The 23,152-nt window shown below is 55.1% G+C and overlaps 1 protein-coding gene and 2 non-coding genes across 3 annotated transcripts in view; all 3 read right to left on the reverse strand.

Annotated features, from left to right (window-relative positions):
- Positions 1-624: 624 nt before the first annotated feature.
- Positions 625-23,152, reverse strand: part of Prrc2b (proline rich coiled-coil 2B) — an 83,565-nt gene continuing 61,037 nt past the window's right edge. The window contains 19 exon segments of the mRNA XM_032902796.1: positions 625-4,549; positions 5,766-5,847; positions 7,758-7,849; positions 8,461-8,513; positions 8,516-8,615; positions 10,500-10,740; positions 11,149-11,276; positions 12,327-12,424; positions 13,117-13,309; positions 13,451-13,555; positions 14,428-14,514; positions 14,853-15,050; positions 15,160-15,351; positions 15,838-15,920; positions 17,312-17,447; positions 17,881-18,026; positions 18,406-18,593; positions 19,747-21,801; positions 22,370-22,586. Coding sequence (XP_032758687.1) covers positions 4,418-4,549; positions 5,766-5,847; positions 7,758-7,849; positions 8,461-8,513; positions 8,516-8,615; positions 10,500-10,740; positions 11,149-11,276; positions 12,327-12,424; positions 13,117-13,309; positions 13,451-13,555; positions 14,428-14,514; positions 14,853-15,050; positions 15,160-15,351; positions 15,838-15,920; positions 17,312-17,447; positions 17,881-18,026; positions 18,406-18,593; positions 19,747-21,801; positions 22,370-22,586 — 4,526 coding nt within the window. The 3' untranslated portion in view covers positions 625-4,417.
- LOC116902525 lies at positions 9,084-9,168 on the reverse strand. The gene has a single exon (XR_004388134.1). It is a non-coding gene; the product is annotated as a small nucleolar RNA SNORD62 (small nucleolar RNA).
- LOC116902524 lies at positions 12,658-12,742 on the reverse strand. Its single transcript, XR_004388133.1, has one exon. It is a non-coding gene; the product is annotated as a small nucleolar RNA SNORD62 (small nucleolar RNA).

Here is a 23,152-nt window from a genome sequence, read left to right on the forward strand (position 1 = left end):
GTACTCTACTTCAGTAGCTAGGGTTAACATTTGATAAGTAACTTGTACTAAGGTTACAGACTTTGGTGGTGACACAGCCTGAGCCCCTATGAATCCCCCTGACCTTTTCCTGCCCCAGACTTAATTTATTCTTCCACAGTACAGCGCAGTCATCCACTTGTTCCTATGGAAACCCAGATAGGAATCAGGAAGTACAGGATGTGCATGGGTTGGCCTACAAGGAGAGGACAGGAGCCTCTTGGTGCTGCCTATTCTCAATAAGCACCTTAACCACGGACCCCTTGCTGTGGTCGGGGTCCGTCAGACCTAGGGAAAAGAAAACTGCATGCGGATCAACTAATGTCTTTGAATATGTACTAATTTGTATAACCTGCAGCCCCTTCCTGGCTTAGCCTTCCCAGAGACCTTGCTCCATTTCCCCAAGTCACCCTCACTCCACATTGAGGATATCTTTAGAATCCTGTCTTAAGGTTTTAAAATAACCAATACAATTATGGAAGACATAGTGACTGTCTGTGGACCCCACCACAGCACAGTGTGGCGCTCCCTAAGGTATTTTGGCCTCTCCTAGGTTCCCAGGAAGCCATGAAACAGTATTCTTCCAATGACAGAAAACAGACAACCTGAGAAAGCATGTTTGGCTTTATTTTTTTTTAGACTTTTTTTATTTAAATAAGGAGAGTTCTTTCATATGGAAAGACCTAGTACAATCACATATTTGAAAGGAGAAACAACAGGGACTGACCCGGAGGGAAGGGAGGGTGAATTCACGATTCCATTTCCCATCCGAAGTAAGAGGTTCCCCATATCACGTCTAAACAAGCTGCACAGGACACTTTTAGCATCGTCTGCCCTTTCAGATAGCTGGTCTAAGTGAAAGACAGAGGGAAGGCCAAAAGAAAAGCAAAAGAAACAAAAGGACCCTCAAAAAGAACAACCCCCCAAGTCCTTTTCTACAAAAGGTGTGAGTTGGAAAGCAGCTGAGGCTTTCCAACGGGAGCCTGCAGAGCCTGCACAGGACCTGCTGCTCCGGGACTGTGATGTGCCAAAGACGGGGCCTGGGGACGCTGCAGGTCTGAAGCAGGCAACTGGGAGCTGCAGGTGTCATGCGCCTGGAAGATCACTAGTCAGAGCCTAGTGGAGAGCACAGCTGGGCGACTGTGCTCGTCCCCAACCAACACTGATGACTCTGTTCCAAATGACCTAACTGGTCTTAGAGCCATCTCACAAAAGAGCTCGCTTCCCCACTCATCAAAGAAAACAGAAGATGGACTTCTGTACCCTTGCTTGTAAGATTCCCCCGGACCCTCTAACCCAGACTTGCTGGGAATGAGGGCGAGGTAGACTGAAAGGAAACATGCAGGATGTTTCGGGGCAGACTTAGCCAGAGCTGCCTCATGGCCTCAGTGGGCACACCCTTGTGCCCTGGGCCCTAGGTGTCAGATCCTTCATGACTTCATCATGGACCCTCTGGAAGGTGGCTCCAGAAGACAGAACGGCAAGGTTGACATTGACACATTAACCAAGAATCTAGAAGCAGCAGAGCAGCCCTGGCTTTGAAAATGAACCAGCTTTTCTGAACGTGCACAGCAGCCATCTGCTATTTATTCCCCTTAAGGAATCAGACCCAGAAGTGTCCTGTGAACTCTGAACTTGAAGATGGTAAACTTGGGAATAAGACAAGGAAAGCAACTGCTGAGAGACGAGACTAAATGCAGCTGGCGGAAGTCATCACCAACAGATGCTACACGCTGCATCAGGACCAACAGACTGAAGCGTCCTGGTTGCCAAACCATGGATTTCACCGTCAGTGGCACCAGTAAAGCCACTGGCAGGAGGAGGTGGCTTCAGCAGACAGGAGTAAAGGATTCTGCCCACCTCCACCCATCTCAGCAGTAAAAAAGGCAGGGACTGGGCTTTATCTGTTCCCACAAAGGCCATGGCACCTTGACAGACGTTCCTGTTTTTATGTGTGATCTGAAGATGGGGGTTTGAAACCAAAATAAGGCCCAAGTCCTATTACACTTTGAGCTCAACTCTAACAACCACATGAAGAGATAGATATTGCACCTTAAAACCTCTGTGCTAAAACCTTGGCTTAACCAGATCATCTGAGGGCAGGGACCTTTGGCCTGAAGCCTGCCCTCTGTCCCCAGAGTCTAGTTGCAAATGTGCCTCTCAGAGGGGAGGGGCCCACAGCTGAGACCACAGAGGTGGTGAGCACACCAAACTTCACATGCAATTTCCTGGCCTTCCCTGCAGAGTAATTCAGACATTATATAAACAGAGCAGTGGGACATTTACTTTTTTTTCCATCTAGACCTACAACATCAATACATATAAATAAATTCTAGTGTTTCTTGTTTTTATTTAGGGTGGGAGGCAGGAGGGAAATACAGGGTGAGAAAGGACTGAAAACAGGTGACCTCCTAATTTTTCTTAACAGGAGTACTGCCATTCTGACAGCAGGCTCACCTAAAGGGCACACTTTGAGTTTGTAACAGCATCCTGTGAAAATTCTGAAGGAGAAAATGTTTGCTTCTTTTGACACATGCCCACCAAGCATTAGGTGAGGTGGGTCTGGCCGCATTTCTAAGGAGGACAGGTAGAGGTGACTGTGTGTGGCTTTTACTGAGTCTTACAGGGTAGAGCTTGGCAGTGGGGCAGAGGACTCAATCACTGGGACAGTAACCAGACACTTCCAGGGATGGGAGAGCAGGGGGCACAGGCAGATCTGTGTCAGCGACTCCTCAGTGGAGTGCTTTTGAGGAGGGATGCAAGAGAAGAGATGGGACAGACGAGTGGACAAAGGTCGGAGAGCAGAGGCGAGAGGAAGGAGCGGGCTGCTGCAGTTGCAATGGAACTCTGCACTAAGGCTGCCCTGTCTGGCAATGCTGGGGAGACGTGCTTCCTTCCAGCAACCAACTAGACAGGGCGAAACCACTTCAGAGCTCCTAAGCTGCATCTCTGCTCTCATGCCCCTGGTGACACTTGAGGACAGACCCACACATTTGTCCCAGCCCTTGTCCAACTGTGAGCTCTCTGAAGCAGTCAGTCTTCAGCATCCCCAGGCGGATGATTAAATGGGGATCCCAGACAGCAGCTGAGCACCCTGAAATCCCCCTTCATTCTCCTTTGAGCAACGGGGAAACTTCCTCGTTCTTGGTGGAAGCAAGAAGCTTTGCACAAAGGAGCTCACACAAACAGCAGCAGTCGAAGACGCCACCCTCTGAGGGAGGCTGTATAGGCTTCTCTGCAGGCCCTCTTATACCTTGACCCTGCCCAGTTCTCTAAGGAAGGGTAACACACTTGTTGCTTGGCAACCGTACCCCCAACACCCTGCCCTGCTGCCAGGGGTGAAGGACACAAGATGAGTGCCACAGTCTTTCCTGTGGCAAACTTGGCTAACAGGTGTCTACCTGTGTCCTTACATTGATTCTGGTGATAAGCCGTGAGGGGTGGATGGATGGACAGGGATCCAGACGGACACAGCAGGCTGCACAAAGAGGAAAGGAAGTGAGTGGGGAACAAAGCCACCCAAGGGGCTAAAGCACGGAGCCTTAGATGCACAGTCCCCGAGTGGGGCCAATCTGGATTACAAAATGGTGACTAACTCCAACATTCCTCTGGTGTGCAATACTCAGTGTGCCCCACGACAGCAGAAGGGCCCAGAACAGATCATTCTTATTCTGGAACATTAACTCCATGCCAGCGGCTGGAACTAAACTCAGATACCAACTTCACAGTGCCCAAGATGGTTAGGGGCCAACCAGAGTGTCCATTCATGTCCTCCAAACCCCAAAGATTAGCCAACCTGTGTGTGTGTGTGTGTGTGTGTGTGAGAGAGAGAGAGAGAGAGAGAGAGAGAGAGAGAGAGACTGACTCTTAAGAATCACCTCTTAAGGTAGCGCTGTGACATGTCAAACAGGACAGAGATAAAAGGCGACCACTGGGGACAGCAGAGCAGAGAGGACAGCGAGGACTGTATAAAAGTTCAGCTATACAGACGTAGCTAGCATTTTGTTCTCATTTCCCCTTTGTAAAAACCTTAGCTGCTTTTTAAAACAAAAAAGCCTCCAGCTAAAATGACCCTGCTGCCAAACCACTGTGCCTAGGGAACGGGGCGGGCATGCAGGTCTGCGCTGCACTGAGGCTCGCTCCGCAGTCACCGGGCAGAGGGGCGGGAAGGAGGGCGTCTGCTCTTTTGTACCAAAGCAAGCAGGTCAATGCCATATATCCACGATGCGGGATGGCTGACGATGGGACTTTCAGGAGCTTTCGGGAGTGGAAGAGAGCTCTGTCCAGGCCAGGTGGTAGGACAGTGGGACGGTGGATCTGGCAAGTCCCAGGTGGTGGCTGTCCAAGCTGGTGTGATGCACCATCCCTGTTAGGGTGAGGCAAGAGATGCCAGGCACCTTCAGGCTTTACTCCCCTCCACCTTGACTGCCCGTGGCTTGATTGCTCCGGTTCGCTTCATCTGGGAGGTGGCTGAAGAGGCCTCCTGCAGCTTCACGGTTCCCAGACTGGGCTTTTCATCCACTCGCTTGGCCTTGGGATAGATGGACAGGAAAATCAAAGTGACTGCAGGGCAAAATGTGTAGAGACCACTCCCTTCCTGCTCTGGTGTCAGACCAAAAGCTACCTTCACAAGACCAGGGAGGAGCCTGGTGTGCAGCCAGAACTGCCCTGGTCCCTCCCACGGGTGCAGTGATTCAGAAAGGCGGTAAGACACCCTTAGCGAACATTTCATGTCCCAATGCTGATGATGGGAAGGGCCTTTACAAATCAGTGCACCCTGTGCCCCACTGGCAAGCAAACAGCCCCTTCAGCAGGCCAATCTACCCCATGGGCCTGGGTACCCATCTAACAGTAGAGGGATGAAGCCAACTGAGATCGCCCAGATCTTGGCACACGATTCAATCAAGCCCCCATCCCAAGTGTCCCTTGGCATTTCCCCAGGACCCCCTCTCATCTCAGGGTTCACTGGCCGGGGCTCTGCATAGCGGTTGCCTGCGCGAGGCCTCGTCTAACTTCTGGGGTAAACTTTGTTGGGTGGTTTTTGTTGTTTTGTCAGCTGGAGTTGGAACCCAGGGCCTCACACAGGCTAGGCAAACGCTCTGCCCCTGAGTTATGCCCTCAGCTCTGGGAGAAAGGGTGAGAAACCCATCCCGGAGCAAGAGCAGTGACCTCCAAGGAACACTAGGAAAGGGAGGCAAAAAGAGAGCCATGGACCTCACAGTCGCCCCTGTCACTGACAAACTCATTAAGTTCCAGGCCTGACCAAGGTCCTGAGCTCTGAAGGCCCAGCCCAGCTTTACAGGAGGAAGAGAAAAGGGCGTACGGGGACAGAGAAGCCGTCACTGTCAAGTGGGGGGGCTGCATCCTGCCTGTGACCCCACCCAGCAGACAGAGACATGCCACAGCACTCACTGACGCTAGCACACACACACCAGCCTCTGAGCTAACCCCGGGCCTAACCGTGTCTCCTCGAGCGCCAGGACAGCCGTAAATGGCTGCACATAGTACACCTTCTGGCATCTCCTGTGGGAACCAGGCTCCTCCCTTCTCTGCAGGACAAGGAAGGATCCAAACACCCATCAAGAGAAGTGCTTTTGCCAGGAGAAACTCAGGTGGCCCAGCTCTAAGCACTAGGGCACATTTCCCTTAATAAAAACGGTCCATCAGTTGGACGGTCCCCTCTCCTTTGGCGCTGGGAGACAGGCCTAAGTGTCCAGGGCTGCAGGGTCTGGGAAGCCATCTTCTACCTGTTGAACGTAGTGTCCCTGCACAGAGCCCATGTTAACTGCTGATCCAGAGGGCTTCCCACTGGGGCTAGCAGAGCTAGGCCTGAAAAAACCAAAGGCAGGGTTGAGAATACACACGCGTCACCACAGAGAAGGAGTCAACGCCTAGCAGCACAAGGAGGCAGATGGAGACAGGGAGGCTCTCTGGCCAGAGGCCTTAGCAGACGGAAAGCACAGATCTGAGACAGCCAAGAATGCAAACAGGGAGGAGGGTGGTCACACAGTGCCCACAGTGTCCCTCGGCACTCCCCGGAGATACACCCAGGAGAGGAGCAGACAGCCAGTGCCATCCTCGGGCTGTGGGATCTGGATCAATGTGATTCGGCGTCCACATGAAGGCTTGCAGTAGCTTCCCAGGAGCTATACCAGGGGTTGCCTCGTTCTCACTTGTCGGGGAGGGGAGAGATCTACAACTGCATTTAGGCCCCAGGGCTTAGATGTTTCATGAGAAAAAGATCTTCTGTAAGAAAGGGTACAGCACAGAGGCCAGCGAGTCTCCCAGGGACGAGGCTGTCTAGTGCTAGGTACCCCCATAGCCCAAAGTCATCATGGCGACAGCACATCCCTTTAATTTCTGAGGACTCCCTTTTTGCAAGGCGTGTCTCACTTGCTCATTTCCTGAAAACCTTGGGGCAGTACACAAGAGTCAAAGCGATCCCTCTGGTCACCATGATGCCTGTGTCTCCCACCTCCAGCAGCCCCTCCATCATGTCACAGTCTGTCCCAGGCCTCACAGATAATTAACATGGTATGTACATGTAACTAGCCATGTTCTCCAGGAGATGGTTTTGTCTGTGTGTTTGTTTGTTTGTTTGTTCTGTTGTTTTTTGGTTTGGTTCTGGGTATGGAACCAAGAGCCTCATGAAGTACACCTGCCCTCTACACTGATCGACTCCTAGCTCCTCCTTACCCTTGACGAATCCTCTCTCGACTGCTAACAGTCACTATGCGGACAGCAGCCATATCACACAGGTTAGAAATGGTGACAAGAAGCCATTTTTGGCCCCTTCCCACTCCCAGATATTTTCAATCTGTGGACAGAGTGCCCAGCTTCTTTCAAGACTTTCCTCCTTACAGCCTACTGAGCCCAGGTTACCGCAGTCACACTGGGCAGGCAGGACTGTGGTGTGGGCGCCTCCCTGAAGGTTCCCCTCCCTTCCTCCATTCACATGGCTCCGCTGTAGGGCCCTCCCCTCGGCCAGGCAATGGCAGCAGAATAGAATGTATTCACGCACAAACAAAAGCCACAACAGCAGGGGTGTTAAGACAGATGCAGGGGCCTTCACTTTATGGCCGTGACTTGGGGGAAAGATGGAGGCCAGCACACTGGGGTGTCAGTAAAATGGGGCCCGGCCGGTGGGACTCCACCTGCACAGTGTGTTGCCCTCTAGAAAGACTACAGATCTGTCTGTCCCACTCGGTGCTTAAACACAAGGTATGAGGCTGTACATTCTCTCAGGCCCAGGCCCAGAGCGACATCCTCAACCCAGCAGGATGGAATAGGAGCCCCTGCCATGATCCAACAGACACCTCTGAATCAAGCCAAGGGGAACCTCCGATGGTTACTGGAGGCAGAGAACCCAGACCAAGGAAGTAAACAGTTTGTGGTTTGGGAAGAAAGGGAAGAAAGGCCACCCACATCCAACTTTAAGAAGTTCTCTAATAGGGATCAGAGGGTGAGTTTGGATATGAGACCGTGGGGCTGTGGCTGCCACCCCAGAAAGTTCTCACTCCTCGGAGCATCTTACCCTGTAGATTAGAAACAAATCTGTTTTCCCTAGGACTCACTCTGCCATAACTAACACAGCATGAGCACGTTGCAAGTGTGCCTCAGTAACACTCAGGTATACAAGGGGGGCCATGCTACAATGCCCTTCCCTGGGCCCATGGGCTCTCTGAAGTGACTTATGGAATACTTGGCAATGAGCCCCAGCCCCCAGGGCTCATCTTTACCTGTAGGCCTGCGGGGATGGTGCGGAGCCTCCGGTAGAAACATTCTGTTTATTGTCGGCAAAGTGGAAGCCTTTCAACTCCATCTGAGTGGACTAAAGTGGCCAAGAAGCAACAGAGTCAATCAGCAGCCCAGAGACAGCCTAGCCCATGGTGGCCCCCAACCCCAGCCTGGACCCAAGGGGAGGCCTGAGTCCTAGTGTTTATTCTTCTGAGACTACGCCTCACTCCATAACTAAGGCTGTCCTCGAACTCTGATCCCTTCACTTAGCTTTCTGAGTGCTAGGATTAAAAGCAGGCTCAAGAGTACAGGGACTCTTCCTTGAAAGGCCACGAGAGGTAAATATGCACAGCCATGGGGACTGGCTGCTCTGTGCGCATCACCCAGACACCAGCCACACCAGAGCCCCAAGACCGGGCAAGACGCAGACTCCTGTTCTTATACAAGATTCTAGGTCCTGCATGGTGTGGCTCCATGTGGCTCCTCCCCATTGGCTAAGACACTGGCTGTCGACCTCCCTTGCTGCCTGGTAGTCTGGCACATGCCCACGCCTGTCTTCCTGACTAGTTTACACATACGCAAGAATAATCTGGCATCTGAGACGGCGGCCTTTGTAGTGGGAGAGACTGGAGGCGTGCCCTTTCTATAGTCGTTCCATGGTAGAGGCTTTGGCTGCACAGTGCCCCTCTCTGGGGCCACCTTTACCTCTCTGCTGGTGTTCAGGACTGGTGCTTGGGAGCCAGGTGGAGGAATCCTCTGGGGGCTCCAACGGAGAGACTCTGTCCTGGAGGCAGCTGAATGGACTGTGGCAGGATCAGTGGCTGCTGCCCGGAGCCATACCGAGGCAGTGGCATAGTTAGCTGTTGGGTGACAGGACAGTCAGGAGGCAGAAGGGACACTGGGGAGAAAGCTAAAGCATGCATCTGGGAGGGGATGCAGCACTCCTGAGTGGCCTCTGCACCTGCAGGAGGCTGTGTCCTCAGGCGTTCAAGTCTTCACTAAAGGAAGGGTGCTGGAGAAGGGACAGGGCACTGCCAGGCATACGCAGTGACACCGACAGAGCAATGTATGTGGCATGCTGCGCACAGCTGGATGCAGCAGAGAGCTTCCCCACACAACAGCTGTACAGGAAGCCTGGCCTCACAGACATGGGAACCACAGATCTTTGAATCCATGATGGCAGAAAAGAAAGATAACTGGAGCCTCAGAGAGCTTTGTGGAGGATGCCAGACAGAACACACAGCCCACGGGGCACAAAAGATCACGTCCCAAGTTCAGAACAAGCCTGAGAAGGAGGATAAGCACTGGGCAGAGCTGGGCCACTTGGGTCTCTCAGTCGCTGTCCTCTTCATCTCCCTGCTTTGAGTCCACAGTGGAGGGTCAGAAGGATCTATTGGAACCACATCACTGAGACTTATAGTGACACCAGGATCTCAGAGCAGAGCGCAGCTGGGACAGAGTGAAGATAAGCAAGGACGATGCCCAGCAGGAGACAGCCTGGCTGGGCTGCTGATTGCACAGGGTACTGAGAACCAAGGGCAAAAGCAGAGCAAAGAGTAAGGCTCTGCAGATCCAGCACGGCACAGGGCAGGGTAGTAAGGATGGGTCTGTGTATGAGTGCATGTGTGCGTGAGTGTGTGCGTGTGACAGGAACCACTGAAGGGCCAGAGGGGTGGGAACAGCAGGATGGAGTATTGTAGCTCAGATGAGCAGGACTGGAGGGAAACCAGGCCTTGGAAGCAGCATGCTGGAGCTGCCATGAGATACAAAGTGGCGATGCTGGGCAGCCACAGGGCAGCCACAGGGGACCCACGGTTAAACCTGGCGAACAGCAGTGCTTGGATGACAGTGACCAGGAAGGAATGCAAAGACAGGAATGAAGGGCACACCCACAATTAGATGGGGGCAGGGAAGGAAGGAAGGAAGGAAGGAAGGAAGGGGTGTAAGGAGACAGGAGGGCCAGGGAAAATGTCTTGAAGATGATTTTAGGAGTCCCAAGCAAGTGGGTGATGCTGTGATGGGGTGGCTGAGGGTGGGCTCTAAAGAAAACCCCTCAGTGAAGAGATCAACACTGAGCCTCCCTCTACACGGAAAAGACAGAGAAGGTGGCCTGCTGGACAAGGGGTATTTGAGGGATAGGAAGCAAGCAGTCAGGGGGACGGAGGACAGTACAGCATGGGGGAAGCATCAGGAAGTGACCCCTAGGAGGTAGGACTGATGGAGATGGAGTGCGGGGATGGCTCTGAGGGTGAACTCCCGGGGGTTGTGAGAGGGGCAGGTCCGGGAGTAGCCTGGGGTCAGAGTGCTTAGAGCACTGGGAATTATCAGGTAGATAGGCAGAGCTGGGGTCCACACATGATCCTTACACACGGGCATGGACAAGGGCATCCTGATGGAGTAAGAGCGACAGGCCCTCAGGTGCCACACAGGAGGGAGGTACAATTCAGCAGGGGAAAGCTCCAACATGCAGAGAGGGCAGGCCCAGGTAACTCTGACTCAGGTTCTGAAGTGAGGACTAGGAGGGATAGAGGAACAAATATGACACCTGCCCCATTTCCAGTCCCACAAACACCATTTCAGTGCAGACATCTCTAGACCAGAGCTCTAGAGGAAGGGGAAGCCAGGAGAACACGTGCTGTGGGACTAGTAAGAGTCTCTGCGTCTGGGATATACATTTGAACATCAGCACACAAGAGGCAACTGAGAGACAAGGAAGGAGGAGACTAACAAGAAACCAAACTGACCTGTGGGAGCTGGGAGTCCAGCATCTGGGAGGCACCCAGCCCAGCAGCCTGGCCCAGTTGGCCCTCATAGACCAGGGCCTGGTTTCCACTCATGGGCTGGTAGGGTGAGCCAGACTCTGGCTTCACCATCTCCAAGGGCTGTATGCCGGGAAATGCAGAGTATGGGGGTTTCAAGGCCGTGCCCCCAGAGAGGACCATAGTGCTGGGTGGTGACAGGCTGGGGTGCATGTACACCTGAGACCTGCAAAAGCCAGATGGAGGTCAGGACAGGTGAACAAGGTACAAACCTGTCTCCAACACGGGTGAGCACAGGGACCAAGGACTTGCTAACAGATCCCCGCTTCCACAGAGAATGACTCAGGACTGGAGTGATCCTGATATTGCTGACCAGGGGACCATGAACATACCCAAGCTGTGGCAGGCCCGGAAGAGCCAGAGAGGCCCAAGACTAAAGCCATTGCACACACAGAAGGGGTTCTCTGGGGCACGGGAGGCGGGGCAGTGAAGAGGGAAGGGCATGGGAAGAAGACCCAGCGGTCTGTGGTACACTGGGAAGGAGTATGGTGCATCTAGTGACCCAGTCCTCAGCCCCGGAGCAGCACCCAGGACAGCAGGGCAGCACGGGGGGTCTCACACCTGGCTGTCTCACCTGAAAGGCTGCAGGGAGCTGAAGATCTCCTGGGACTGGGAGGCGGGGAGTCCACCCCTTAGCCCAAGCTGCGCCTGTGCCTGCAGAGACGTGTGAAGGGATATCGGGATCTGCTGGGCAGTGGCGGCCTATGAACAGGAGCCAGGTGAGGACTGCGTTGTCTGCAACACACCTCCCCCTTCCACCCAGTCCTGGCCTGGCCGGCAAGGGTCAGTGAGCGGTAAGACAAGGCACAGTCGCCCTACCGCTGGAACCACAGTAGAAATGAGTCCAGCTCCACACATCCATGGAGGGGAATTCTGAGGATCCTTTTTAGGATATATGCAAGCCGGGGGTTGTGTCTTACTCCTGTAGTATCAGCCCTTGGGACTGAGGCTATGGGACCTCTCTAAGGTCCAGCTCAGCCAGGGCCAAATAGTTCTAGGCCAGCCTGGACTAGAGTGAGACTCAAAGTCTTAAGGAAAGTGCTAGAAAGACAGCTCAGTGTTTAAAAACACTGGTTCTTGATGAAAATCTGGGCTCAGTTCTCATTATCCAGTACTGACTGTCTGCAGGTCCCGTCCCAGAGGACCTCACACCTTTGGGCTTCTGTGGGCAGTGTATGCACACAGTGCACAGACAAATGTGCAGGCAAAATCATCATAAAATAAAAACAAAATGAAGGGATGGATACACTCAGATCCATTTAGTGCATCAAAATCTGAGAAAGCTAACAATGCCACGTCATAAGCGCTGAGGATAGCCCCAGCCTGTCTGGACTGGACCTGGAGTAGGAACACTGCCGGGCTTTATGGGAGGCCAGCACCAGTCTTTGGAAGGGGGCTCCAAACCACAGCAGCCTCACACAGACAGAATCTCAATCGTGTGCAAAGACAGCACCCTACCTGTCAATAAAACCGGCTCTTTCTAATGCTTCTGTGCCCAGAGGCTCAGGCCCGTCAGGCTCCCCTTCGCAACGTAACCCCACTGCAGCTAATCCTACGAGTCTGGGGTACCTCCTCCATGCCTGTCATCTCTCAGATTCCGTCTCCAAACACTCTCTGGGTGCCATGGTCTGCCAGTGCCGGGTATCATGTGGGGTGGGGGTGGGGGACAAAGTCACCAGCAAAGAAATGTAGTGACCACAGCTGTGCTGCCTCTGACCACTGACCTCTGGCTCCCCGGCTTGCTACGCTCACCTGCTGGTAACTCTGTTGCTGAGGTATCGTCTGAGGAACCAGTCGGGGCTGACTTGCAAAAACGTGGCCATCCAAGTACAGAGGTGGGAGGTGGCTGCCTGGAAACAGAACACAGACAAGGAAAGGATCAAGCCTCCCATTGCACACAACTATGTTTCCCAGGGGACTCAAAGGGGACGAGGACATGTGTGAGCAGAGGCTGTGTGGTTTTCTGACACAGCACACCTACCCAGGCAGGTGTAGGAGGAGAGCGCCTAAGCCTTCAGCTACTCCCCTGTGGGAGTGCTGGGCCATTGGGAGGGCTGTTTATTATGGGACCAAGTTGCCTCGGTCTCTCAGTCACTGTCCTCTTCATCTCCCTGCTTTGAGTCCACAGTGGAGGGTCAGAAGGATCTATTGGAACCACATCACTGAGACCGTGGCAGCTGGGCCCTCAGAATCCCTAGTCACAAGCGAGCCCCTGCTTCAGGGGTACACTACCCTGTAGCTGTGTCATCAGCCCGCTTTACTGGAGAGGAGAGCAGCTCGCCAGGGATTTGGCAATGACTAGAGTCTGACTCAATGCCGTATCTTTGCTCACTCCTCTATGGCAATTCCAAGTGTTGCCCCATGGCACGGCGATCCTGCTCCCACAACAGAGCAGGGATTGCGCTGTCCACAGCACGTGGGATGCTGTAACTACCTGACCTAGACACAAGTGTCACACACGCCCTGTGGGTGAGCAGAGATAGCAGAGCTTCTCCACAGCGAATGGAGAAGGCTCCCGAGCCTGGCTTAGGGGATGTGATACCTGGCATCGAAGCAGAGGGCGCTACAGAAGCCACGGGCATGGGCGGTATTGACACGCCACCAAAGGAGCTGTAGTTGACGCCGTTGGAGGCGCCCACAGAGGATGGAGGCTGGATGCCCGAGCCTGCACCGCCTGGAGAGTTCTGCTCCGGCAAACTGGGGGAGTTTTCCCAAGCCTTGCGTGCAGACTCCATCTTTAGAGGCAAGAGGAGGGGAAGGATGCAAATTACTACTGGGGACCTAAGGCCTGGGCGGGTGTGGGGGGCTCCCCCTCCCCCCTCCTCATAAGCTGAGGTGTCCGTGAGGGCCCTAGGCCAGCGCAGGCCTCGATTTACCTTCAGGGTGAGGTCTGCAGTGGGGAAAGACATGGGGGAGAGGCCGATGGCTCTCTGGATGTGGTGATCCCGCCGAAGGATGGGAATACTCTGTGTCAGTCCTGCCTGGAGATGGAAGAAAGAAAGTCATGGGGCACAGGCAGGGCTCAGACACAGGGTGCTGCTCATCCAAGCACACCCTACATCCGTTTCCATGACGGAAGTCACCTCTGTTCCCACACTGGCCCTCCAGTCACGTCCCAGCTGCCAGAAAGCAGGCACCTGGCTCGGCAGAGACCTACCGCCTGGCTTGGAGATGGCCAGGTCCATACAGGAAAAAGTGGTTGGTGGCTGTCACTCAGCTCTTTGGGCCATCCTAACACAGGTGGGAAAGGCAATGACTGGACCCTAGAGTGCTGGGCTCATTAGCCAATCCTAACAACTCATTCAGGATTGAAGCCCAACAGTTTTCATCCAGTGACTGGCAACGTTCTGAAGCACTAAAGCTCGTCCTCCAACCCTCTTGGGAACACTGTCTGGACCTCCTCCCTCAGCCAGCACACCTCCAGAGGACAGGTCAATGAGAGAACTATTGGCTGCTTCTCCAAGCACTCACAGGGCCGAATCTCTCACTCTTTCTCCAGTGCACAGAACCCACCATGGCAGTCACACCTGCACTGAAGGAGCCCGGCTCCCAGGAGCCACCCCCTGCTTAACCAGAGTTAGTCACTAGGATCGTCTGTGCCGTGCGTGCGTGCGTGTGCGCACATGCATGTGCACGTGCGTGAATGGCTCAGTGTTAAGAGTGCTCGCCCTGAGCTCCCTCTCTAGGGAGAGCAGTCTGCACCATAGCTAGCACATCATGGAGACGGAGCTAAAGCAAGCCAAATGACCCATTCCTTAAAAGGACTGATATCATCTCAGCCAAAGGTCCCCAAACCGCAGAGCCAGCATGGGCGGGTGCACAGGCAGAGCCGGAAGAGGACGTGGTGACTTACATTACTAGCCAAGACATCCTGAAGCTTGGCGACTGGATTCCCCACGGGACCAGAAACAGACCCAGGTGGCAGGCTGAAATCAGAGTCCTGGAAGAGGAGAGCGCACAGCACCTGAGCCTCGGACCAGCTCACCCACGCTGGGCCCACGTCAGTGAGCGTCCGCTATGCACTGACTAGAGCCACACGACAGGGAGATGGCCACACACAAGAAAGGAAGGCACCTGACTTGTCTCCCCTCCCGTCTGGCTGGCCTCTGTGTCCAGCTGTACCCACTGGTGCCACAGAGCGATCCAGTAACACCTGCCCAACCCTGCCTCTGTACTAACTTTCTTCCCAAGAGCACTCAGTCCCCAGCTTCCCCTTCTCCTTTAGGAGACAACCCTAAGCGTTCACCTAAGTACAAAAGGGAAAGACTCAAAGCTCACTTTTGGACTGACTCCAAACTCGATGGGCGGCACAGGCAGCACGGAGTCCACATGAATCTCTACCCCATTAACAGGCGGGACAACGGCCCCTTGCAGTCGCTCGGCCCCCTCCGAGCCCTTTCTGTTTTTCAGAGACCGCTCATTGCCGATGGGTCCTGGTCTGTGTTCCTTGCTCTGTCCAGAGCCTTGTTCTGAGTCCTTGGTGGGAGAGCGGAGGGGTTGAGTCACACATGCTTCCAGGAAGACAAGACCAAGAAGTCCTCTTCTGCCCAGGCCCTGGCCCCCATGTAAGGGACTTCTAGGTTACCTTGTGCTCAGACTGCTTCTGAGCTTGGTCCTTGTGGCTGTCGGCCTTGGATTCTGCCAGGCCAGGCCCACTCATCTCATCTGGCTTGAGAGTACCATAAGGGGAACTGCGCTGTGAGGAGGTCGCAGACGACTCCCGAGACTCCGCGCTCAAGTCAACACCACTATCTCCCTGGCTGCTCTTAAAACCCTGCTGTGCAGAGCACAAAATGGGTTAGATCCCTGACCCCAAACTGCAAAGCACGAGCATCCAAGAGGCAGCCTGTGGACGCCATCAGCTGCCTTCCTCCCCGACCACCGACATCCACTCCAAAGTCCAGACCTGCCCACGTGACAGTGGCCCATGGCACACTCCCCGTGTAATGAATGAGCCAATCCTACCCAATCCTATCCAAGCTCAAGATCACTAGACCCTGCATGGATCTAAGACAAGGGCCGCTAAGCTCATTTCCCTCAGAACATACAGGTGCCGGGCAAGCCAGCTCAAAGGCGGTTGTCAACTCCGCTCCTATCCAGGAATCTCCCCTTGCCTCTCTGCTCTTGTAGGCACCACACAGAAACTAGAGACCAAAACTGAAGGGGGAGGGTGTCAAGCTACGGACCACAGTAGGGCGCCTTGTGCAGGCCCAGCGTCGGGGAGTATGCTAGGGCACCAGGGCCCTGGGGTGGTGGCACTCACCTCTGAGGTGCCAGGCTCAGCACTGCTGAAGGCAGTGACAGCTGTCCTCCAAGAGTCGCTGGCGGCGCCCTGCACAGGGAGGGCTGCCAAGGAAGGGAGGAAGGCAAGAGTCAGGGGGACAGTCAACGGGGGACAGGACGCTTGTGAGCTCCTTCCCGTCAGAGGCCACAGCAACGGAAAACGAGTTAACAGAACGCCGCCGCCCCCCCACCCCCCGCACACGAGCTTTGCGAATGAATCGGACGCAAAGGCACTAATGCAAGAGCTTCTCTCAACAACCAACCTCCTCACACACACACAGCTCTGCCTAACCGGGAGCTCTCGAGGTCCTCCAGCCTCTGCCTCCCGAGTGCTGAGGTTAGAGAAGTGTGCCAGGATGCTCAGCCACATCTGGTCTGTCCCACTTCAATTCTGAGTCCAGCTATGCTGACGCTCTCCTGCGGCTACTTCAAGGCCTTGAACGATGCAGGGAGGTAGAGCTCAACCCTGTGAGCTGCCTGCAAACTTTTCCTAGCATCCAAAGCCCACGAGCCAGAGCCCAGAAACACATGCACAGGACGAAGCACACAGGCCCTGGTCTGAAGAACTGAGACCCTGCAGAAGCCCTGACCCCTGGAAGACTGTGCTTCACTCAGTCTGGCGCGTGCGGCCTGCCCATTTGGCTGAGGGTGTTTCAGGCAATGGTGGCAAGTTGGCTGCCGCACACTGGCAGCAGGTGAACAAGTATCCTCCAGCAGCAGAACGTCACTGCGAAGAGCTGTTCTGCATCAGGACCAGAAGATGAGTGACAACTATAAAGACACCGATTTGCAGGAACACGAGTCATCCATGGCAGCATTCGCTCTAGCCTGGACTCAGCCACCGTTCTGCAGGGTGGGCTCTCCCAGCTCCCTTACAAGCCACAGAAACTCCAGGCAACTGTACCATCTTCTGGGCACACTGTTGTGCAGGCCCCGCTCACTGCAGGCCTTCAAGAAGAACCTGATCAACTGGAGTGGCTTTATGTTTTAAAGTAAAAGTTCACCAGAAGCACAGCTCTGAGTGGGGCATTAAAAACTAACGGAAAAGCTTTAAGGAAATAAAAACGTAAGAAGGAAGGTGGAGGAAGATACACCCGTCAGTCTGAGCTTTCTCCTTCCACAGCAAACAGCAGGGAGGGATTCACAGGGCTTTCTCTATGTCGGGGAAGGGGCCCCCTACTCCCTACTGGCCATCTGTCAATCTTCCACTAGATAAAGAAACAGGACGCCTCCCCGGGGTGGCAGGCGCACAGAGGCTCTGCTAGTCTACTGGAGTCGTACGGGAACCAGGGATGCATCGCCCATCTGTGCCTGCCACACAAGTCAGCTCAGGTGCCACTCAGCACTGACTGCCTGGAGTCCTAGAAATAGGCAATGGCTCACTCAGACTGACGGCTCACGGGTGGGGGTCTCGGAAGGCGCCCCGCCTCTACTGAGCCAGGCACCCACCTCACCTTGGCTGCTGCTCTCCCAGATCTCAGTGCCCAGGCTGCTGCCAGGCACGGCCACGTCTCCTTGCTCCAGACACAGGCCATTCTGCTTTTTAGCAAAGCGAGGAGGAATCCGTGAGGAAAGGCCTCGACCTTTGACCTGCAGGGGAAGAGAGCTGTTGCAGCCCAGCCGGTGGGACTGCCGGCAGGGCCTCCTAGGAAGGGCCTTGGCCCGTATTACTACTCAAATAGCTTGAGATGCCTGACACTGTCTTCAGAACCCCAGGCTCAGGGTGTACTGTCAGGATTGGCTCCAGGAGCAGGCTGACAGAAGTGGCCAAATACAGGGTCTAGCCTCAAACTCTTGCAGGAACAGGGGCCACCTAGCTAGTCTGGGGCAGTGAGGGAAGAGGAAGACTAGGGGTGCTGAGGCTGACCTCTGACCTGGCTGGTCACATTTTGACTGTTAGATCTTGGACAGGTCAGCCTCCTTGTGACTCCATTTTCTGCTGTCTGTTGCAGGACAGTTGTGACAGGTACCAGAATGTCTGACAGGTATTGCTCCCTTCTGCCCTCTGGCTCAGGGCACTTACCTGAGCAGCCTGTTCTTTTTTCCTTCTCTCCTCCTCCAGCAGGCGGCGCTGCTTCTTGGTCAGGACTTCGATGAAGCCTTCGCCCACCATGGAGCCTACTTCATTCTCTTCCCCAGGGCTGGAACCACAGTTGTCAATGATAGCATCTGAACCAAAGGTCACAGAAAGAAGAAGGGGAGAGTCACCCAACAGTCACCTGATGTACTGCATGCTTGCCTCAGACGTCCACTTACCAAGGAGCAATTTCTCCAATGTCTGTGGAAATCGAGACACGGTACCCTGCCCTTTCCCTGCCCATGTGAGCAGAGACACTGCAAGCACAACCCACTGGTGCTCAGACAGCACCCGCTGGAGATAGAGGCCTTTAAAGATGCAGACTCACATACCCAGTTCTGTTTCTTGCAAGCCCTGGCTGCCCCTTTTAAGTCTGGGAAGTCATAGAGATGTCAAGGCTGCTTTGCAAGGCTGGAGCTATCATAAGACAGGAGTCTGGATTATTTTGCACCACCCTTTACTCCAACTCACTTCCATAGCCCAGGTCAAACTGCTTCCGGGCCTCTTCCTGCTCACCAGCCCTCTGGGCAGCCAAAGAAGCCTCTTTCTCTGTTTTCTTACTGGTAGTTTCAGCACCGTCAGAGCCGCCATGAGTGGTCCTCTCCAAGGCATAGGGTGAATGGCTTCCAAGGCCTCCAGGCAAGGCCTCATCTGGAGACCTGCAAAGGAAGGAGGAGCGCATTACTCTCCATTACTCGAGGGCTGGGAAAGAGAGTAGGAGAAAACTGAATGCACAAGGTCCACACACAGACACAGCAGCTATCTAGTTCCAGTTCCTTCTACTGAGCCGTCATGGGTCACAAGAGCCTGCTCACAGGGCGTGCCACGTGCTGGTCCAGTTCTGTGGGCAGGGTGACGGCTGTCGGAGCACCCCCTTCCCAGCACTCTGTTCCCTCCCACTGCATGCTGCCTTTCACAGACTGCAGTGGGGAGAAGAGGGCAGGCGGAGGCACCCAAGAGAGGGCGGCCAGCCTTTCTGCACTGGGCACAGAGCAGAGAACAGCACAGGCTTTCTCAGCGGCAGGGCTCTTGAGCATTCACGATGCCTTGTTGGGGCTGGAGTTTGGTCACACAAACACTTAAAAAAAAAAAGAACACTTTCCTGACTCAACTTCTTTGGGGTATGTACACCTGAGTTGTGAACTCTGGATTCTAAGGACAGCAGGGGTGAAACCTCTGCACCCCAGACACCTCAATCTCAATCTGAGGCACCGATTGGGAAGCAAGTTCATATTCTCCCTACAGGCAGCCTGGGTGATGAGCCAATACCCAGTGGGCCACCCTAAAGGCTTCAGTTTCTAGAAAAGCAGGCTCTGGCTGAAAGCAGCCTGCTCCCCTCTGTCCCTAGTGGCTCCAGCCATGTCCAGGCGGCAAGAGAGAAGCAGGGCCACTATGGGCAAGAGCCATCTCCACATGACCAAAGGTGAGTGATGCCTTCTGGCCAGCTCCAAGCAGTAACAAGCGGGCAGACGGCAGAGCTTGCCGGGCACCACACACAGGCAGTAGCCATCAGTGTAGAGTTGAGAATACATCCGGAGGCTGGCCTCTAGGAACACGGGCTAGAGCAGCAGTCACAAGAAGGCCTCTGGGGAGTAGGGCATGGGGAACTTTGGGTTTAGTTGATCAAGCCACAGCAACAACATCAACAATGACACACCATGGAGAAGCAGACAAGCAATGCAGGAGCAAGTGATGGAGACGCTCACACACAGCGGCCAGGGCCGCCTGGCTTGGCAGGGCGTGCATGCATGGACTTGATGCTGCTGCGAACAGGACAACGACAAAGGACCCGAGATGGTGCTGACGTGTTACCTTTTGACTTTCAGAGGCGTCCCACTCTGCTGGCTCTCGCAGCGGGGGGAAGTCTCACCCCCACCTGGCCTAACAGGCTTCTCCCCAAACCCTCCCGGCTCCAGCTTGCAGCTCTGTCTGTCAGCCAGGGGCCTCTGGCTGGAGAAGCTCCTCTTGGCCAGCTCTTTCTTTTCACCCAGACTGGCCCCAGAGAGGCCACCATCCCCTTGTGCTTCGAGGCCTTCTCGCCGCTCCCTACGCTCGCTGAAGTCGCTACTCTCGGAGGCGGTCTCCCACTCTTCATTGGCGTGATCAGAAGAATTCTGGTAGGAAAGCTCTGGGGATCTGTGACCTCCAGGACCACTCTTGTCCCCAGGACAGAGTTTGGACCGGCCTGGCCACTGGCTTGCCAGCAGGTGGGACTCCTCCTCAGGTCCCCACAGGCCTAGGGACTCTCGCTCTTGACGGAGGCGCCGGAAGCGAGGGGGCTTGTCTTGACGTGGTGGCCGCCTCCCACGGAAGGGCCTGTTTTCTGCACCTTCAGAATCTGCCCCGTGGTCATCTTGGAAAAAGGACTTCTTGTCCTCCCTGCGGCTGTCCTCAAAAAGCCTGCTGCCAAATGTGTCAGAGTGTCGGTAGGAGTCTGGTGTGTAGTCTCTGTCAGTGGCTCGCCGTGGGCCACACGGGTCAGAGGAGCCATATTCCTGCCAGGAGCTGCCTGGGCTCCTGCTCTGCCAGTGGGGAGGTTCTTTGGCAACAAAGGTTCTGCGGCCATAGCTGCAGTTGCTCAGGCGAGGTGGGAGGGCTCTCCCGCATGTCCGGGGTCCCCGGCTGCGGGCGTCTAGACTACCCTGGTCCTCTGTGTAAGTCCTGTTGGAGCGCCATGAGTCCTTCAGGGCGCCCTCGTCCCTCTCCGTGAGCATGCTCTCGTGGCTGGGCTCTGAGCCCCGCTGCCGGCGCCTCTTGGGTAGCTCTTCGTACTCGGAGCCCTCGCTGTGGGTCTCACTGGCAATGCGCCGCCTTGGCTTGGCTCTGGGGCAGTCTTCTGGTGGGGGGAAGTCACGCAGGCCCCTGCCTCGGTTACTGCGCTGGCCACCACTGTACATGCCACGAGACCCGAGGACGCCTGTGCCACAAAGACCACTTGTACTGCTGCTTGTAGACCGGCCGCCCCTGAAGGTGAACTCTCTGAAACCACGGCCACGGCTACGGGCCTGGGCCCGGCCCCCAAAGGCCTGCTCCTCATCGATGAAGATCCAGTTGTTTCTCTTGGGTGGTGGAATCTCACTGGCCTCCCTTGAGGGCCTGCTCTCCCAGGTCTTGTCAGTCTTTGCTTCTTCATCCAGCTTGCTAGCCTCATGGCCAAACCCACCCCGGGCAGCAGCCTTATCCTCCAGGGCCGAGGAGGCGTTGGCTAGGGCAGGGTTGTTCTCCTCATCCTCGTCCTCTTCCGCCCTGCACGGGGGTTCTTTCTCTGTGGCCCTCTGTGAGCTCTCCTCTCCAAGGCCCTGCCTGACTCTCTCCAGGGCTTTCTCCTTTTCTTCCACCTTCAGAGCCTTGAGAACAGGTTTCTTGATGGGCCCTGACCTCCGGGTCCTGCCGGGCTGCTCCTGCTGCTGGCCGCTGGAGCTCCGGGGCTCCGGTGTCCACTCGGGCTCTGGGTTTGGCTGTTTCTTGGGGCTCCCTTCCTTCTCCCAAGAGGAAACATGAAAGGAAGGCTCCTGCCGGGGCGCCTCCAGCTCCACACTGTTGGCCATGTCGGCAGCCTTTGGCTGGTGGCCAACATCCCAGCTGCCACACTCTGGCTTTTTCTCAGCCGGGACAAAGTCAGGCTCCAATGGGGAACACCTGAGGTTTGGGGTACAACCCCCAGGAGCACCCACCTCCTGAACATTTTCCTGGGGTGGAAATAAAAGCTCCTGGCCTATTCTTTGAGAAGAGATACAGCTGTCAAAGTCTGCTTGGGCCTTCTTGTCAAAAGCACTCAAGAACTCCTCCCCTCTCTCCTCAAAGAGATCGCGCTGGGCACTTATGCCCCCTGACCTTCCGGGGGAGGCACAGTAAGACCTTTCATTCCTGAAAAGGAACCAGAAAAATCAGTCAATGTGATTGGAGCTTGGTTCCTGGCCTCCATGCTGAACGGGGCTTAGTTTTGCTTTGTTTTGTTTTGTTTTAAAAAGAAAAAAAGAAGCTTTTTAAAAAGAAAAGAAAACACAAACATTTGGTCTAGCTTATGACACGTTGCTCGGTGGCCCTGGAGTCCGTGAGCGTGGAGACGTCAGTGGCGGCTCAGTGCGCCACCCTGGAGACAGAGGAGCTGGCGGTCCCCTGGAGCACTGAACAAGCTGGAGCCTGGGAGTCGTGAGCCTGGGCCTGGGGTGGCAGGGCTCTCAACCCCTGCCTGGGAGCCCACCCACTGCCCCTTTACTCCATGCCCACCGTCCGACGACCACGGGGTTCCTCCTGTGCCTCAGCCCGGCCATCAGAGAGAGCCACTCACATCACACTCAAGCACACCCGCTCACACTCCCCGCCCGCCCGCCCGCCCGCCCGCCCGGGGGCTGTGTCTCCCGGGGTTTGGCCTCTTCCTAGGGCCCTCCACTGGGACTGCGGAGTCTTCCTTCAGCCGCAGAGGGACGCTCACCTGACGTGCATGCCCATGGCCAGAGTGTCGGCAGACTTCGGGTGGGACAGTGAGTAGCCCTTGTTCTGCAGTGCCATGTAGCCCTCTGGGCTCCACACAGGAGCCGGGTCGATGGCGGTCACTTTTCGTTCTTGGAGTGAGGGCACACAGTTTTGATCCTCAGAGCGACAGTCAGTCCCACTGAGGGACTCTTGGGGCATCATGGGTTTCATCAGTCCTGAAGAAGGCAAAGGATCAACCTCTCTCATCTAACACAGAACGTGTGCCAGCAGCCGCAAGGCAGATTACAGCCTCGAAAGACGTAGCTGTCCTAAGGCCACGCGGACAGCAGCTATCCCATACACAACTGAGTCTTTGCTCTGCTCTGACCAGGAGAGCCTGCTGGCACACAGGCATACCATCCGACCCGTGTGTGGCCCCTGGAAGCCAGTGCTGGTTCCCAGAACAAGAATCCACTTGAAAGGTAATGAAAACAATAGAGGGAAGCCAGACCTCGGCCCAGCAGGGCTGGTCAGCCAGCACACCACAACACGGCACAGCTGTATGGACTGTATGAGCCAAATCCCAGCCAGCACTCAGCTTATTTAGACCCTCCTAGGAGATTTAGACAGGGACTGGACTTCACTTCTTCGTATCCCTGCGGGAAGATGGACAAGGACACTGTACATTGTGTATTTGGAAATTCTGGCTGTTGGGGAGGGAGAGCCTGGAGTGGCCCAGATGGACCAGGACACTGTAATGTCAATCTACCAGCTGCATCGGGCTTCCCCAATCTCGCCACGT

The sequence above is a fragment of the Rattus rattus genome, chromosome 5 (genome assembly GCF_011064425.1).
Source record: "Rattus rattus isolate New Zealand chromosome 5, Rrattus_CSIRO_v1, whole genome shotgun sequence".
NCBI classification, from domain to species: Eukaryota; Metazoa; Chordata; class Mammalia; order Rodentia; family Muridae; genus Rattus; species Rattus rattus.